Source organism: Plectropomus leopardus, chromosome 4 (assembly GCF_008729295.1).
Source record: "Plectropomus leopardus isolate mb chromosome 4, YSFRI_Pleo_2.0, whole genome shotgun sequence".
NCBI classification, from domain to species: domain Eukaryota; kingdom Metazoa; phylum Chordata; class Actinopteri; order Perciformes; family Serranidae; genus Plectropomus; species Plectropomus leopardus.
The window spans coordinates 24,483,867-24,499,000 of NC_056466.1; the positions used below are offsets into that span (position 1 = coordinate 24,483,867).

The 15,134-nt window shown below is 39.2% G+C and overlaps 3 protein-coding genes across 6 annotated transcripts in view; all 3 read right to left on the bottom strand.

The window, feature by feature from the left end:
- The window catches only part of pnpla6 (patatin-like phospholipase domain containing 6), a 39,306-nt gene extending 37,525 nt beyond the window's left edge, over nucleotides 1-1,781 (bottom strand). For all 4 annotated transcript variants that reach the window (XM_042484721.1, XM_042484719.1, XM_042484720.1 and 1 more), the window contains exon 1: nucleotides 1,719-1,781. The gene's annotated coding sequence lies outside the window, so the exon portion shown is untranslated. The remainder of the gene's footprint in view (nucleotides 1-1,718) is intronic.
- Nucleotides 1,782-3,131: 1,350 nt separating this feature from the next.
- On the bottom strand, nucleotides 3,132-7,428 carry atp5pd (ATP synthase peripheral stalk subunit d). The gene is made up of 6 exons (XM_042485443.1): nucleotides 7,375-7,428; nucleotides 5,809-5,939; nucleotides 5,005-5,101; nucleotides 3,846-3,917; nucleotides 3,442-3,504; nucleotides 3,132-3,315 (listed from the first exon to the last, which is right to left on the bottom strand). The coding sequence occupies exons 2-6, from the start codon at nucleotides 5,928-5,930 to the stop codon at nucleotides 3,184-3,186; spliced, it is 486 nt and encodes a 161-aa protein (XP_042341377.1). The 5' UTR covers nucleotides 5,931-5,939; nucleotides 7,375-7,428; the 3' UTR covers nucleotides 3,132-3,183.
- A 1,469-nt stretch (nucleotides 7,429-8,897) lies between these two features.
- On the bottom strand, nucleotides 8,898-11,944 carry LOC121942503 (homeobox protein MSH-C-like). Its single transcript, XM_042485723.1, has 3 exons — nucleotides 11,875-11,944; nucleotides 10,905-11,542; nucleotides 8,898-10,236 (listed from the first exon to the last, which is right to left on the bottom strand). Exons 2-3 carry the CDS (start codon nucleotides 11,308-11,310, stop codon nucleotides 9,824-9,826), a joined length of 819 nt encoding a protein of 272 aa, XP_042341657.1. The 5' UTR covers nucleotides 11,311-11,542; nucleotides 11,875-11,944; the 3' UTR covers nucleotides 8,898-9,823.
- Nucleotides 11,945-15,134: the final 3,190 nt, after the last annotated feature.

The following is a 15,134-nucleotide window of genomic DNA, read 5'->3' on the forward strand; positions in this document are numbered from 1 at the left end:
GTTTTACAAATAATCATAAGTAACGTGGGTAAAAAGACTAAGTTCGTTAAGGCCAGGGCTGCAACTTAAGATTATGTTTCATTAAATCTTCTTTTCTTAATCTGTTGATTATTTTCCAGATGAATTGATTAAGTGTTTGGTCAAAACAAATGTCAGTCATTGTTTCCCAAAGCCAAAGATGACATCCTCAGGTATCTTGTTTTGTCCAAATCCGAAATTTGACTTTACTGTCAGAGAGGAGTAAAGAAGCGAGAAAATATTCACATTTAAGAAGTTGGAATCAAAGATTTTTTGCTTTTTCTAAATTAGTCAAACCAATTAATCAGTTATCAAAGTAGTTGACAATTCATTTAATAGTTGATAACTAACCAATTAATCTTGTAAATTCAGAAAATTGAATCACTTTACTGTAATGCAGCCTTTAAAACCAGTAAAAAGTTACACAGTTATGACATTCAAAATTTAAGACAATATCTAGTGTCATATAATGATATCAATATAATATTGATATACTGCCCCGCCCTACCCACAGCCGAACATTTTGAGCATCAAACACTTGATTTCCTGCATTAGGATGAATCTTCATTGCACTACTTTGTGCCTTTTCTGCATCAATTTATGATATAAATGTTTTACATTTTGTCAAAATAAAAGTTCTATATTCATGTTCTTATTGGGAGATACAAATGCACATGTTCAATATTAAAAGGGTATTAAATAAGTGCCCCCCCGTACTACTGTCAACATAAACTTGTTGCTCTTTCACCTTTGACCCTGAAAATCAAGCCAAACTGTTAAATTCCGCTTCACACTACCTTTCTAGAGACATGCCTTAAAGTGAGAGCAAATGGGAGCTTAAAGTAAATACAAACAACATAAACCCCGATACTCAAATGACAAAAACACTGACCAAGGTGAACTCAGAGGTCGACATGAGCTCATATTTCCCTTCAGCCAAAATAGTTTTGCACAATTTGCACCCACAGATGGGGTTGCCTCGCTGACCTCTCGTGAATGCTTTGACGGGATAGTGGAGTTGTGTTGTAAACATGTCAAGAAGACAGGGAACCGCTTATCAGAGTACTACAAAGCGGAGTTTTCTTTGAATAATCCTAAAGCTCGCACGAAATGTAGCTAATGCACAGCAGTGGAGGCTGTTTTGACGCAGTGGTGTACCGTTAGCTGAGCTAGCTAACAGTCAGAGAAACGCTACAGAAAGTGCGTGTAATGAGTGACATTCACTCGGTCAGACATTAAGTAGTTAATGTGGTATTACTACTAGTTTGGGGTTATATTCGTGGGGGGTGAAGACAGCAGAATTTAACATCTTTCCACCATCCGGGACAGAGGGCACCTGGCTGTATGCATAACGTAATCCCTCTTGGAAAACGGCAGCTAACTTAGCTTCCGATGCTACTCATCGTGGTTTACTGTGCTCATCATCATGGAAATGGATACAGCAAAAGTCCAAACCACCATTTATGTTGAACCGATGATGTTTTGATGCGTTTGTTTTTAGCCAAATGACCTCCACAGGGGATATCTGACTGAGCTTCACCGTTATTGACACACTGGAGCGGATGGCCGCTGTTTTTACTGCTTGTCACACGCTGACGCTAAATGAAAACTCTCAGTAAATCACACTACCGAGAGCTAAAACCTATCATACTGAAACCAGGTCGTTAGATTACAGATATGTTAATAAAGAGAGCATTTACCTGAGCTGATGGACTCCCGTCAATCGTCACCGACTTGCAAGTAATGTACAACGGAAATCATCTCTGATGAAGCCCCTCCCAGTGGCCCCTCCTGTTTTACTTCCACCAGAGATTTAGCCAATCAACGACTGAGGCGCTGTAAGCATAGACCAATCAGAAGGCAAAGCCGGTGCGAACGGCCTATATCCCGCCCACAAATATGTAAATAAATAGTCGTCGTCCAATCATTGACGAGATACACAACCAGTCAGTCTGTGATAGATCACGATCAGCATGATTACTTTTTGGTCATCCTTATTTAATGGTATACAGTGGGAAAAAGCATGAAAAAAAATTGCGAAAAAGAGCTATCCTTCAAGATATTACATACAATTAATCCAGTAAAGCTTGTGTTGTAAAATTTCAAGCTGAATATTGATTGAAAATGGGATTTTGTGTGGGATTGAACAAAATATTTGTCACTTATTTTTTCATGTATTTTCACTCGATGGTTTTAGAATTGATGCTGCCAACTTTGTAAAAAGTAGAGATTTAAGAGAAATATTTAAATAAATGCATCTGATGTAATGTTATACTACAGGCAAGATGATAAAATAACATTGTCTATCATACAACTTTTTTTTGGAAAATGCCATATTCATAAGGAAAAACGGTCAGAAACTAAATCATTTTTGCTGCACTTCGTTAATGACATTCAACAACAGAGCACCATGTTAGCAAGGGTAAATAACAAAAAGGGTAGAATAACATATAATTTGTTAAATGACTTTAATATGATATAACCTGGCATTATGAAATGTGAATCCAATCATATCTCGTTTAGTTTTGTCTGTTTTGTGTTTTCTCATTCTATTTATCTGTATGCATTTTTGTATTGCTCTAGTATCCAGTGGACAGTTTTAAAAAAGATTTACATATTACATTATAAATGTAGATGATCTTTTAATCTATACATAGATACCTTTATGATTATGTATTTGATAACGCACTGCATGCTAATATGTAAATAAAGCTTTACCTTTGGTTACACTGAATAAAGTGATTGAGTCAATTCTATTGTAACAGACCTCTGTACCTCAAAACTGCCGCTAATTGAATCAGCAAACGTCAATAACATCACTAGGATTTAGTGAATGCCCAAAGAGGCACATTCACCTTGGTAACAGTTTTATCATACAGTGATTACTGATCAATCAATCAAAAGGGAGAGCAGATTAATGAGAACATTTGGTTTGTCAAAATGTTAACAGCTTTTTCAACCCACACGTTTTTCCTATCAAAGCATAACTGAGGCAACATCGCCCCCTCGTGGTTTCTACCTACAACATCATAAGCTGCCTTTTTTGAATTTGATCAAAACAACTCAAACAACTGAAAAGAAAATCTTTATCAAATAATGAAGTCATCCCAAAGTTCTCTTTGAAATACATAAACTTTATTGTGAGGTGAACGTTGAGTAATAGGTCTACAAATCTGCGATGGGCTTGTAGGGCCACCAGGGGTTTTTGACCTTGTCCAACTTGGTCTCTGGGAAAGCGGCGTTGAGATCTTCGATGGTCATCTGGTCGAAGGGGATCATGTTCTTCAACGTCTCCAGCTGTGCCCAAACACGACGAGAAGGGAAAAAAAGAGAGGTAGAAACGAAAAACAGTGAGGTTATTAATACAGGTTTCATAAAGACGTCCATGAGGCGTTTTAGTAACGAGTGCAATGGCTGTCTCACCCTTTGCTCATATTCAGCGACACGGACCTTCGATGCTTCAATGTAGGCCGATGCACTCTTATTCTGTTGGAAAAAAACAAAACAGTTTTATATGACAATGGAAAATGACAACAAAAAACACATCAATGTTCCTGTTAATTTCATTTTATTACAGTTGTGGTTTCTGTCTCCCTTTGCTTTATTTCGCAGTCTTTTATAGTGTTGGGTGAATTTCACGATTGCTGTACTAATCTGTAACTGTTTGTGCTTATTACATTTCTCTAAGTTGTTGCAAAATTGACATATAATTGCCAATTTTGGTTTTTGGTTTAATTGAATCCGTTTTTCAATTAAAAGTCAAACATTTAAACAGAGTAAAGCTGAAATTTAAACAATATGTGGTTTTGTTTGGTGTAATCACTCACAGCTTCAGCTTCCTGTGCATTGATGGCGCTCGTCTGTGTGTCAACAGGCTCAGGGATCTGCAGGGCTTTGAACTGCAGGAGGAACATTTATCATTTAGCACTGTAACACAAACCAACAAATGCTAAACAAACTGAAGATATTACAAGTTAAAGATAAGATAAGATAAGATAATAATTTATTAGTCCCACAGTGGAGAAATTTCCAACATTGCAGCAGCAAAGGGATGGCAAAATAGAAAGATAACTGTGCAAAATAAACTATATTAATAAATAAGTACAAAAACAAGGAATGTGCGGGATAAAGATGAAGGAAATAAAGCACAGAGGACGACATAAACAAACAATATATACAGTATTTACAACGCCGAGAAAACTCAACAGTTAAATAAAGAATGTTTACAGTTGCAAGCAGCAGTGTGTTGGATTTAGTGGCATCTAGTTGAGGACTAAGGATTGCCACCAGCTCAACCGTCTCCTAGTTAAAATTCCCCATGTTCATTGTTCAGGAGGTTTTTACCAGGAGCTGAATTATCCGCAGATGTCTCTTCCTCTCCAAAACAAATGAAGCATTTTCACGGGACAAATCAGTATTTCTCTGATGCTAATATGTGGTCACCTGTTTCCTCTGATAACTTAAGATCCAGATGTTGCTCTTTTAATTTTGAGTCAAATTATCCTATTCCTCTCCAAAACAAACAGACCCAGCGATCTAAAATAGTGAAAACACTGATTAAAGCAGCAAAAAAAGTGTTTGTTTGTTTTTTTCATCACTGTTCAGCCTGTCATGAAGGGACTGAAGAATACAGTGGCTAATGCAAAAAACGTGAGTGGCCCTATCAGGAGCCAGTGTTTGGTTTGTCTGTTGCAGGCTACTGTAGAAACATGGCAGTGCAGCATGGTGAACATCATGGACTAGGATGTGCTCCTTATGTATACATGAACAGCTAATTCTAAGGTTACAGAAACAAAATAATTCTTATTTTCAGGTGATTATACACAAAAGAAATCATACTTATTATATTATACTTTTCTGCCAACAGCTACACTGATTATGTTTGCAGAGGCAGAAACCAAAAGGGAATTTAAGCTGTAGTTCGCCTGCTATGGTTATTCACAGGCACTGCAACCGTCAAAGCTGTTCAAACATAAAACAACTCACCTTCTTCTCAAACTCATCAACCATCCCGGCTCTGGCCACTGCGCCCCTGTAGTAGCTCCAGTCAATGGCTACAGGAGTCTCTGGCAGGGAGGCCAGTCTGGTATAAAGAGAGGAGATGGCGTTGAGGGCAAGCAGATGAAAATCAAGGTGAATACTGTGAGCAAACTAAAAGAGGACATCAAATAATCTAATCAGTGCAATGATAACCACAATTCAATTTAATAAAGAGGACCTGATAGGTATATGAAAAAAAAGCAAAAATGCATATATAAAATGGCAGGTGCATCAATTAAACAGTCTTTTTGTCAGCAGCTTTAATTTCTTCCTCTAAAATGCCTTATAACAGGTATGGGCTCCTCTGTAGGTTGAGCACGTTATCAGTTTCACCAAATTATTCTCTATGCGTTTTCAAGCAAACTGCCAAGAGTGACATCCGGCCCTAATGTGTACAAAAGCACATCCGCCCAAGAGCACACTGAATATAAATGGATCCAAGTGTGCAGAGGCTCTTTTCTTTATGAACATGTGACCTTCATTGCAGCACCTTGCAAAGCTTCTCAGCCAGGTGGACACTTTAACTCTGCTGTGTTACTCTCATATTAGGTGAAAGGTAAAATTACAGCAGAGTCCTTTGAAACATCCCATCAGCAAGAAAACACATCAACCAATAAAGCGGTGTTGACTGTAATAAACTATCAGTATTCAAGCAGCTTCATTTTTTGTGTTCTCCAATAGCGCAGAACAAGGTTGACTTAAGCTGACTCAGCACGACTCTTTAAAGCCCGGTGTTGGTGTGAAACTGACTTGGCAGCGATGGCATCACTGCGGGTCTTCAGTCCGTTGAACATGCTCTTCTGGTTGGGTGGAACCCGCTCAGCAAAGGCCAGCCAGTCAATGGCCTTCAGGGCTACACGGCGGCCTGCCATTCTGCCTGTCTGAAAGGGAGACGGAAATCCTGTTTAGGCCAAACAAACCTCAAAAAAAAACCCCAAATCCAGTTATACCTACACTCTCAGCTGCCAGGAGACACACATAGCTTGTAGTCTAGCAAACCAGCCTGCCATGAATGAATGAATGAATGAATCTTTATTTTGAACTGGTAAAAACAGAAACACAAATCCAAATTTCATCAATGTTAATGTTCAGTTTGCGTTGAAGCTATATGAGGATTTGACCAGAAAAAAAAAAAACAACAACTCAGGGTCCAATTACATGCGTTTAGAGATAGGTTTTGTTGTTGTCGTCCTGCTGTTACCAAGGACAAGGCTGAACTTTCACACTTGTGTTTTGGAGAAGTTTTGTTAAAGTGCATGGTGATTTTAGATGCTTAACTGTATTGCCTTATACAGAAATTTTGTCCCGCTATTTCTGTCAGCAAGCATAGACTTAAAAATGAAAATGAGTATCAGTTAATGCAACACAAAAAGTACTAATGAAGCTTTAAAAAAGACCAAAAGGTTGAATCAACACCTCTCTACAATCCCTTTCAACATAGGTGTAACATTTTAACCTTCATGAAGGTTGGATTCATTGCAGGGCTGTTTTTCACTAAATGAAGTTTTAGCTATGTGGATTTAATTACCTGTAAACTGAGTGTAAATGGTCACTTTATGTCGCCAGTTTCTCCAGCATTACAATGTCGTGTAATTCATGTGTGGCAGGTGTACTTTTGTATTTATACCATGTTATTTATACGATGTGGTGATATATATGGAAAGAGCTCTACGTGCTGCTGTCACAAAGGTTATATAACCTTAAGAAAGTGTCCTGGATAAATAGGTAAAGCACGACTGTAGCCTTAAATGACAAAAACACGTTCACCTTTACACGTACAAGCTGCGACATTGTGTCATGATGCAGTTAATCCAGCAGTAAGTTCACTTTTAATAATTGACTGCAGAACCTCGCTGTGTTTAAAAAAAAACAACATTTCTGACAAATAATCCTCGCAGCTCGAAATAAAGATTTTATGCCCTCGGCCTAATAATAAGCAGCGTCAGAAATGAATACCGTGCGCATATCTGCAGGAGCTAGATTAATAAAGCATATTTAACAACTAATGGAGCAGATAAGATGAGGGGAAAAACATTTATTTGACAAGAGACAATCAATGACACCGGGCCTTTGACATTTTGTTCATTTCAGGACCGCTGCAAAGCTGGCTAACAGCGGCTAGCCACATTAGCTTGCTAGCCAAGGTCAGACAAGTCTCTCCACAACGTCAGGTTATTCACGAAAACAACGAGTGAATGCCAAGTTTACTGTTGAATTACGTGCACAAAGATACATGTATAAGCAGCACTGATAATTATTAAGCAGGCTATCATTAGATGTTTTTCATTCAGCAGACCGCCTCGCTAGCGTACTCACCTCGCTGTACAAAGTGGAGTCTGACAGAGAAGAACAGCGGAAGTGCCTCTTCTTCATCTGCACAAATCTGCACCGGGAGCAGCCGCGAGTCCGCCACCGCCTTCTGCTGGACGATATAGAAACTACAGCGAGCCAACTCTTCGCCGATAAAAGGTCTGCAACTTTCTAATTTACTTCACTGCCGGACAGTTGTTAATTGTTATGTTTTAGCGGTATTAAAGATTAACGTTAGATTTGCAGTGCTTGAACACAATGATTTTTTTGTCCGAAAACAGAATGGTAACACTATTTTAATACAGTTATTATGTGCTTACACAGTTTATTAAATGATTATCTGCACCTAAATGCTTTAATAGGAAAAAATATAAATACACCCAATAATATATTGTCTGGCGGTTTCTATGACTTTAGCCTATGAAAGCAGCACGCGATCATTTTTTTGTTGAAAAGGTATGGTCATAAGAAAGAAAGAAAAAAGTGAATGAAAAGGAAATAAGAAAAAATATTGTCTATCTTTTTAAAAATATAACCTGTGTGTAAAAAAATGGTTTATAAAAGCCTAATTACGAGAACTAACACTTAACTTGCTGGACTAAAGAATGACTCGTGTTTACATCAGTGTGTAAGGGAACCAAACAAGAATCAATAAAAAGCACCACGTTTAACCAGATGCCGCATTTTAAAAAATGTGCAAACGTTATCAAGCTGATGACTTGTGCTTATTTGGCGATATTTGGAAAAGATATTGTGGACATGGTAGGTAAATATCGGCCTCCCGATGTGCGAAGCAACGACACCAAAAATTAAATAAAATAAATAAAATAATAATAAAAAATGGCTCTAAAACGATCTTGTTGGAAACATTTTTACTGGACAGGAGGTGTGTGTGTATCCTCTTCACAGCCCTCCTTAAACACATGTGTATCCTCTTCTAATGACAAGATGTGTTGGGTTAACGTGTATTTACGTTGGCAAATGCTTTGTTGAAAAGTAAAACAGATGTGTGATGTGAACAGAAAACAAATGTTTGCTAAAATATTATAACTAATTTTGACTTTAACAGAACGGGGGTTTAACTGATACTGCACTTATTGTCTAAGGCTCATAATGAATTCTCCCTGATAATTTATTTCTAACAAGTCTGGACTTTATTTTAAATTGAAGTGCAAATTGCACGATATTGGAAAATAACATAAGTGTTGAACCATTTTCATATTGGATAATGATAACAATTATGTGAACAGGCGATGAGGTTTTTGGCAACAATGGTTGAGGTTTGGCGTAGTCTACTTACATTGCTTTCATTAAAAATGACATTAATATTAATAACGACAAAAGCGATTATCTCATTAAAGTCTGTACCTTTGATGAGGTTATATTTTTTTTTTTTGGAGGAGCACTCAGTATATAAGTTCCTGCTCTACTGATTCTTCAAACTTTATTATAAGTAATAATTCATATCTAAATAAAAAGAACTGTGGGGGAAAAAAGTTGCAAAATGAGTCAGTCACTTTCAAGTCTTGTATAATGTTTATTTACTAAAATCAGTTTTTACAAGTAACTGAGCATTTAGATAGAGTGATGTATGTACACAGTACAGATACAAAGATATTCAATAAATACCACATTTCCCGCCGCTCCTCGCGCGAGGCTGCAGGACATTATGAACTACACATTTTTATTTACATTAACAGCAAAATTCCTAGAGAAAATCTATAACACTCCCATAAAGGCCACGCTGTGAGGAAAAAAACAGATCTAATACGTATGTGGGTTTTTTTCCCTCAAAAATATAATTTTGCTCCATGTTTACAAAATGTAGAAACTGTGACAGAAAATTCAAACAGCAACTCTGCGGAAAACTGCAGTTTTAGCAGAAACAGTCAATGCTGAATGAGGAGAAATACTTCAAGTGATACTCTGGTTTAATTAAGGCACTGACACCGTTTAAGTACTTTTTCTGTTGCGTTTAAAACCTCCGCTTCAGCAGATGATCTCCGTCATGTCTGGACACACTTTAAATGTCCACTTTCACAAACCACTGAGGAGCACGGTGCGTGGACTGGAAAGGAGATATTTAAGGCATGTCGTTTAAAAACCTGACATTTACTTTTGGAGTATTGCCTCAGTAATTTAGGCCTGTGGATCCACAATCCACTGAAAATGAGCAGAGCGAGAGCTCACTCCAATTACGCACAGTGATATATCAAAACGTGTCCCAAAATTAATAGATTTTTTTTTTTTTTACTATGGAGGCTAGAAAATTTCTCTAAACTCCAAATTAAAAATACAAAAATGTTTCCGAGGTGTTTAAAACGCATCAACCTCGTTTGAAAGTGTATTGCATGACAGAGAACACACCACACACACACACTCGCGCGCGCACACACACACACACACACACACACACACACACACACACACACACACACACACACACTTAGTAATACTAAGACAAATAGTACATCCCATAAGTGACGGGTCCGCTGAACAGTCCCGGGACCGGCAGACTAGGCCTCGGGAAGGCGTTTGACGGGCCCCACGTTGGAGAGCCCATGTGCGCACCGAGGGGGAGCGGCAGAGCAAAGGCGGGCAGGATGGGCTTTGAGGCCAGTTTAAACTTCTCCAGCTCGGCCTCCTGCAGTCTCTTGGCTTTGGCCCTCCGGTTCTGAAACCAAATTTTGACCTGAGTCTCCGTCAGGTTGAGGGAGTTGGAGAACTCGGCTCTCTCGGCGATGGAGAGGTACTGCTTCTGGCGGAACTTGCGCTCCAGCGCCAGCAGCTGGGAGGTAGTGAAGGGCGTGCGAGGTTTCCTGTTGTTTTTGTGTTTCCGTAAAGTACACTGAGTTGGACTTGAGCTCCCTGTTAGAAATCAGAAAGAGAAATAAATGAGTTTAGATTCAGTTGGAGGTTGATTCGTAATTATAACAGCAGATAAAAACAAACAAACATGTGGACCTTCAACATATCCACGTGGATCAATAAAGTATTATTGAATCTGATATCAATAAATACTTTTGACTATATTTTATGACAAATTAAGCCTTTATGCTAATATGCATCACAAAGTGATCACATTCAGTCGTGTAAACATTTAAGGTTTATTCATGATAATATTTGGAATATTTGCTTACATAGATCACCTGTATCTTTTGGTAAATATAAAATATTTTAAAAATAAGAAATATATGTGATAAGCCTATAGTAATAATAATAATAATAATAGTAATAATAGAAAACATTCTGGCAAAGAACAAAATCAGCGGCCAAAAATGTGCTTCACGTGCTCATTGGGACCATCATTTATCTGCTTTTTTTTCCCAAAACGAAAGGAAAGTTCAAGAAAGAACTTTGCGCACAGTCTGCAGAGCAAAATGGGCAACATTCATATGACTACTGACTTTACTATTTTTATGCATCTGTTGCCTAATAACGCTATTTTCTGGCAGCTTTGATCGACAGTAGGAGATGAATAAATGTGGAAAAAGTATCCATGCACAATTCTGGGAACAGTAGAGGGACGGACTTACGCGGCGGAGTAGAAAAGGAGGACGTCTGGAACCAAGTGCTCTGCTCTTTCTCACAAAACTGCGGACTGTCCTCGCTGGAACTACTGGAAACACCCTGCGAGCTCTCCGCTGAAACCTTGCTCTCCGCGTAAAGAGTCCTTGGAGAGAACTGTCCGGTTAGGGGCTTCGGCAGCGCTAAATCTGAAGGGGAATAAGAAGTCCGACAGGTAGTGGTCTTCTTGGAAATCAACGACTCAACGCTAAACGGGAGGCTGCTCCGCTGAAGTTTGTATCCTTTCTCAGTGGTCATGTCTTTTGGCTGAAGCTCCTCGCCCTCCGTGTCCGTCTCCTCCTTTTGATGGAGCTGTTTGGGACAGTCTTGGGACCCCTGCACAGGATTCATCATGACACAAGGGGATGGGGCCATGCACCTCCGAGCGGCCCGTTCAGAGGACTGTGTGCGTAACTGTGTCCGATGTGCGTCTCCGGCGCTGTCAGCTGTGCCCAGTAGCTTTTACGCGCTGTACGGGGTCGTCTATAAAAGGACAGGGGCTGTACCCCCCGCCCTGCTCCCACCAATCAGCTCGTCACGTTGGCCTCGTGACGTCAGAGAGTGCGGGTTTGATTGGCTCGTCGCCCTCCGAGGGACATCAAGAGGCCTTTGAAAGGAAGGAGAAGTTAATCATACAGACCCCATGCGGTGCGGGGCCATTGATGGTTTCACAAAGTAGCTTAGACCAATTTTAGCGCAATTAACCAGTGGGGAGGACTCTCTTGACCATTTACATCCATTAACCGGGCACTCCATCGGTACTATGAGATGAGTTATTCTCCTCATGTGAGCAGAAAAGAGTCACATAGAAATATCAAAGCATCTAAGAAGAGGGGAAAACAGGAAAACATCTTAAATCACGCCTCTTAAAATCTACAAAGAAAAAAAATACCCTTTCAATTAAACAAACATGCCTCATAAAATGATCAAATGACTCACAATTGAAAAAAACAAAAACAAAAACAAAAACGAGTAAAACAATTAAGCTCAGCCTCAAATCCGATAAGAAAAGGTGCGCAGCCACGTTAGAAATTGATTAGGTATGACTGTTGGTCACACAGCATTACAGCAATTTAAGGGCTGTCATGAGCTCTTCTCGCTTCACAATGGCCTCAGTTGAGAAGCAACAGGCATTTTCTTTCTGCAGGTCATACTATTTAATAAGCCAGACAAGTTGTGTTTTGCGAGGCGCCAGGCTCGGCGGGATCACAGAGGAGGATACCTCGGGGAGAAAAAGGCAACGGTTAACTCCACTTAACCAATTGTCCTCCAAATATTTCATAGTCCACTGCATGGAGCTGCAGCAGGAAGCAGGCGCTGACAGTTAACTGTTTCACGTCTGAGAGTGATGGGGGAGGAATTTAATTTATGTGGACATGTTTCTTTTTTCTTTTTTTTTTAAAAATTAAAATGATGACGTTTACAGAAATAATTCAACATCATCATATGAACTTCACAACAACTGGAAACTATTTTTTGTTAAATCTAAAAAGTAATTTAATTAAGTTAATTCTTGTGTGAATTTATAGAATCAATGTAACATTTTTTCAGAGATGCTATTATTGTGCTCAGCAATCAGTATTTGCTAAATAAGATCTGCTGTAATGGCCAGTATTAATATTCAAAAATCACATTGTTACTAAAGTCCTGCATTAAAAAAAGGTACCAAAGCTGATCTGCAAAAGGTACTTAAAATGTTAAAGTAAAAGTCATAGACATTATTGGATAATTATAACAGTTGCATGAACATGTTTTCAGTATTTCACTGTTGTGGTTGTGGTTGACTCAGCTTGCTCTGTCCGGGGGCGTCTTCTGCAAAATGACAGCAGGCCAGCAGCCAGTTAATATTACCAATACTTGTCAGATAAAATAATTTAATTTTAGGGAAAACCCAGTTGTAGCAGCCCTGTACAGGTCAGGTGTACACAGGGGCGTTTCTAGGATTTGAGGGCATTCGGGGCAACAGAGGTGCGAGTATCCTATCCTGAAACTGTTTTTGATAAACAAACTCTAATCTGATAGGGGGGTGGCCTTTGCAGGCCACCTTGCCCCCTATCGCAGTCCTGATTTGGCCCACAGGCTGTAAGTTGAGCATCACTGTTATACACTGTTGAACAGTTAAAAGTAGAATAATACATGTTTTAGAGGCTGATCCTATGTTTTTGTAAATAAAGTCTTAATCTGCAGAGCAACTAGATGCATGGAATGGAGTCAAACGTACAATATTTGTGTGAGGTGTGGTGAAGCAGCCGAAAGCCCAGTCAATTCGTCTTTATCAAAAAATAACGATTTAGGAGCTCGTCATTTTGCAACAGGAGACGTAAACTCCCTAATGATGTCTGTCATCTAAATTCTTCCCTTTCAACATGTCTAAGCTGATATCACATTAAACGTGTCAGCAGCATGCTGCGACCTCCCGGAAGACCCCACTGAGAGGTGCACACTCATCAACACTATCAAATATACAATTAAGAAGTGCTTAAGTGGGAAGGTGGATTGATCTGTGGTGGAGGATAATCTGAGAACGTCACTTTTCTCTTCCTCTTTCACTTCACCAAATTACTTTATTAGTCCTTTTGGTACTTAATTGCTTAATTAGATGAAACAATAAATAATTAACCTTTCGACTTGTTCTGAAACCTCAAGCTGTTGGTTGTTTTGCAGCCTGAGATGACTGTTGTGCATCTGCAGCAAAGACCGACCAAAAAGATGGCTTGATTGTCAAAACACTTCATTGAGCTCACTAATGGTAAAAGCCTTCAGGTGCAAAGAGCAGTTAACCCTTCCTCAGGTAAGAGGCCCAACTGCGCTTGATGATTCAACTTGAGTAAATCCTGATGTCGAGTCTGCTCCTTAATTTTCTGTCTGACAAAGCCGGCCCTCTGTCTCCTCCTCACACACCAAGGCCTCTCATCACCCAGCTGGTTTGGGTTTAAACCCCAGCGACCGTGTACCCTTCCCTCCATCTCGTCTCTGCAGTGTCGTGCAAGACGGGGATGAGAGTCGGCCCCACGGAGCACACAGATTCATACGGAGATTCATCCGATACAGGTACACCCAGAGATAAATCTACACAAGAAGTACAGTTGCCTCTCCTCCCCTGGTGTTTGGTCCGGTGTATTTAGCTTTGGGGCCCCCTCTCCCCTACCCCGAAAGACATTTCTGTAACAGCATGCAGGCGAGTGAGCTGTGTCAGAAGGTGTTAGTGAGTTTGAAAGCAGATCTGTCCGTCAAGGTCGGTGCAAGCGCGATGGGAAGCACTTTCCCCTCAGCTGGCACCAGGAAAGAAAACTTCTTGAGTATGTGCGGGGGCCGTTTTCAGTACTCGATGAAACCACTTAGCCATTTTGAAACGAGCAAAGGGCCACGGTAAGCTATGTGAGAAAACAATTTGATATGCTCATAACATGATTCTCATTTTGTTTTGTTTTTTTAAAAGACAATCCAGTAAAGACTCTTTAGCGGAGCTCTATAGCAGGAGCTGTTCACTCGCACTTGCGCCTAAAAATTGATTTGTGCAAACTGGACAAATAATTTAGGAGCGCTGTGTGCGAGTAACAGAAATGTGGTGACAAAAACGCAAACTTTTTTAAAACTAGAAGACTTTTACTGTAGGGGACATCAGCTGATCCGCAAAACTATCGCCTGCCGCTGTTCTGCTGCTAGCTAGCATCACACGCATACTCAGGAATATATATATATATATATAAATACTCATAACTCTATGAAATAATAACATAGAGGCCCCAAAGTTTGAACCAAGATGGCAAACTCTCAACAGCACTGCATTAGCTCCACTTCATTTCTTAAGTAAAAGCACTGATACCATCCTGTAGAAATGCACTGCTACTAGTACAGTAAAGTACTGCATTGAAACTGTTACTGAAGTAAAAGTAAGTGAGTATAATCAGTAACATGTACTTAAAGTATTAAAAGTACCCAATTCAGAAAAAAATCTTTATGAAAAACAAAACACCCAATAAACTCAAAATTATTAAAGCACCCCAAAACATTAAAATTATCAAAAAGAAAAAATATATCCATCCAGAAAACTCAAAATTAATTTAAAAAAAAACTGAAAAAAAAGCAAACAACAACTTTAAAATGATTTGAAGACAACTGAAAAAGATTTAAATGTTGATCAAAAAAGTTGGTCATCAGTTTTCTGTCAATGGACTGATTCAGTAATCAGCTAATTG